Source organism: Crocuta crocuta, unplaced genomic scaffold (genome assembly GCF_008692635.1).
Source record: "Crocuta crocuta isolate KB4526 unplaced genomic scaffold, BGI_CrCroc_1.0 scaffold7, whole genome shotgun sequence".
NCBI classification, from domain to species: domain Eukaryota; kingdom Metazoa; phylum Chordata; class Mammalia; order Carnivora; family Hyaenidae; genus Crocuta; species Crocuta crocuta.
Window position 1 is genome coordinate 11,403,085 of NW_027531904.1, and position 1,447 is coordinate 11,404,531.

A 1,447-nucleotide genomic window follows, 5' to 3' on the forward strand; every position below is an offset into this window, starting at 1 on the left:
CCGTGTCCCGGAGGCCCAGCCGGACCCCAGCCTGGCTGCCGCGAACGCCAGCTGGGAAGTGGGGAACTGGAGTGAGGTAGGGACCCCGAAACCGAGCCCCGCCCGTGGGGGGAAGAACGGTGCCCCAGGTCGCGTTCCCTGCGCCCCTGCGGGCGGTCCACCCCACCAGGCCTGCTTCCTGTCCGAGCAGCGGGGTGCCGGGGGGCCCACGTGCCCATCTCTAGAGTCCCCAGAGGCCCTCACTGGCACGGGGGGCACCGGGTGGGTGGCCGGCACGGCTCAGGTCAGCCGCGAGCAGCGGCCCTCGCTGCCCAGACAGCGTGGGCGTCCCCACGGTGTCACTGTCCAGGTTCTGTTCGCACCCCTGGTTCTGGGTGGGGAGGGATCCAGACTCCCTCCCTTCGTGATTCTGGGGAGCAGTGAGCCTGGTCACAACGGCTGGGTCACCTCGTGGGTCCCCTGGGACTCCGCAGAGTGGCTTGTGAGCTTGGGTCTTCACGGTCGTCTCGGGAGGCGGGTGAGGGAGCCCCTTCTGCAGACGGGGAAACTGAGGCCCTGGCTCCACCAGGGTACCCCCATCCCGACCGCGGGGGGCGGCCCCTAGCTGGGGATGTGCCGCCCTCACGGCCCGCGCCCTGGCCCCCAGTGCTCCACCACCTGCGGCCTGGGTGCCGTGTGGAGGCCCGTGCGCTGCANGGCCTCTGCGAGGAGGCCCTGAGGCCCAACAGCACCCGGTCCTGCAACACCCAGCCCTGTACCAAGTGGGTGGTGGGGCCCTGGGGCCAGGTGAGCTGCCCGCGGCCACCGCTCCGGTCTCTGCCCCGGGCTCTCGGTCACCTCATGCGGGTGGTGGCCGGACCAGGTCCCCAGCCGGCTGCTGGGGGACAGGAAAAGGCACGGGCAGGCTCCCCGGTGTGGAGGGCCCTGCGGGTGGGGTCGTGCGACTCAGCGGTTCGCGGAAGAGGCCCGAGGGGAAGAGCAGACGTGAGTGTTCCGGGAACTGAACTCTGAGGCGGCAGGGGGGGGCGAGGAGGGCCGGCGAGACACCTTCCTGCCGGAGCTCGGGGTTCGGGTTCCCCGTCCTTGCTGCACCGGCCAGAGTGACTCTGGGCGGGTCGCTTCACCTTGCTGGGCCTCGGTTTCCTCATCTTCGAAATGGGGGTGTGAGGGTTAACGCAACAAGGCCCTCAGTCCAGGGCTCGGCACCGAATGGTAGAGATTAAGCCTATTTTTAGGGCTTTTTAGAACCTCAGACCCCAGTAGATAAAGCCTGACCCTGGAGGAAGGGCCCTCCTTGGGAAGCTGTCTGCCTCCTCCCCTGCCTCCCCCGGGCCGTGGCGGGTCCTCCCCGGCCTTCCTGGGCCCCCATCAGTGCACCTCCCGCAGCTGCACGCCAGGTGGGCTCTGGGGAGGCATGGGCGGGGTGCGGCGGGGGGGGGGCCAGGCG

The 1,447-nt window shown here is 70.2% G+C and overlaps 2 protein-coding genes across 2 annotated transcripts in view; both read left to right on the forward strand.

Moving 5' to 3' along the window:
- IDH3A (isocitrate dehydrogenase (NAD(+)) 3 catalytic subunit alpha) overlaps nt 1-1,447 on the forward strand; it is a 207,535-nt gene that overhangs the window by 87,448 nt on the left and 118,640 nt on the right. The window lies entirely within an intron of this gene.
- ADAMTS7 (ADAM metallopeptidase with thrombospondin type 1 motif 7) overlaps nt 1-1,447 on the forward strand; it is a 27,056-nt gene that overhangs the window by 23,267 nt on the left and 2,342 nt on the right. The window contains 3 exon segments of the mRNA XM_077774250.1: nt 1-76; nt 647-693; nt 696-786. The exon segment at nt 1-76 is cut by the window's left edge and continues 1,103 nt beyond it. Coding sequence (XP_077630376.1) covers nt 1-76; nt 647-693; nt 696-786 — 214 coding nt within the window.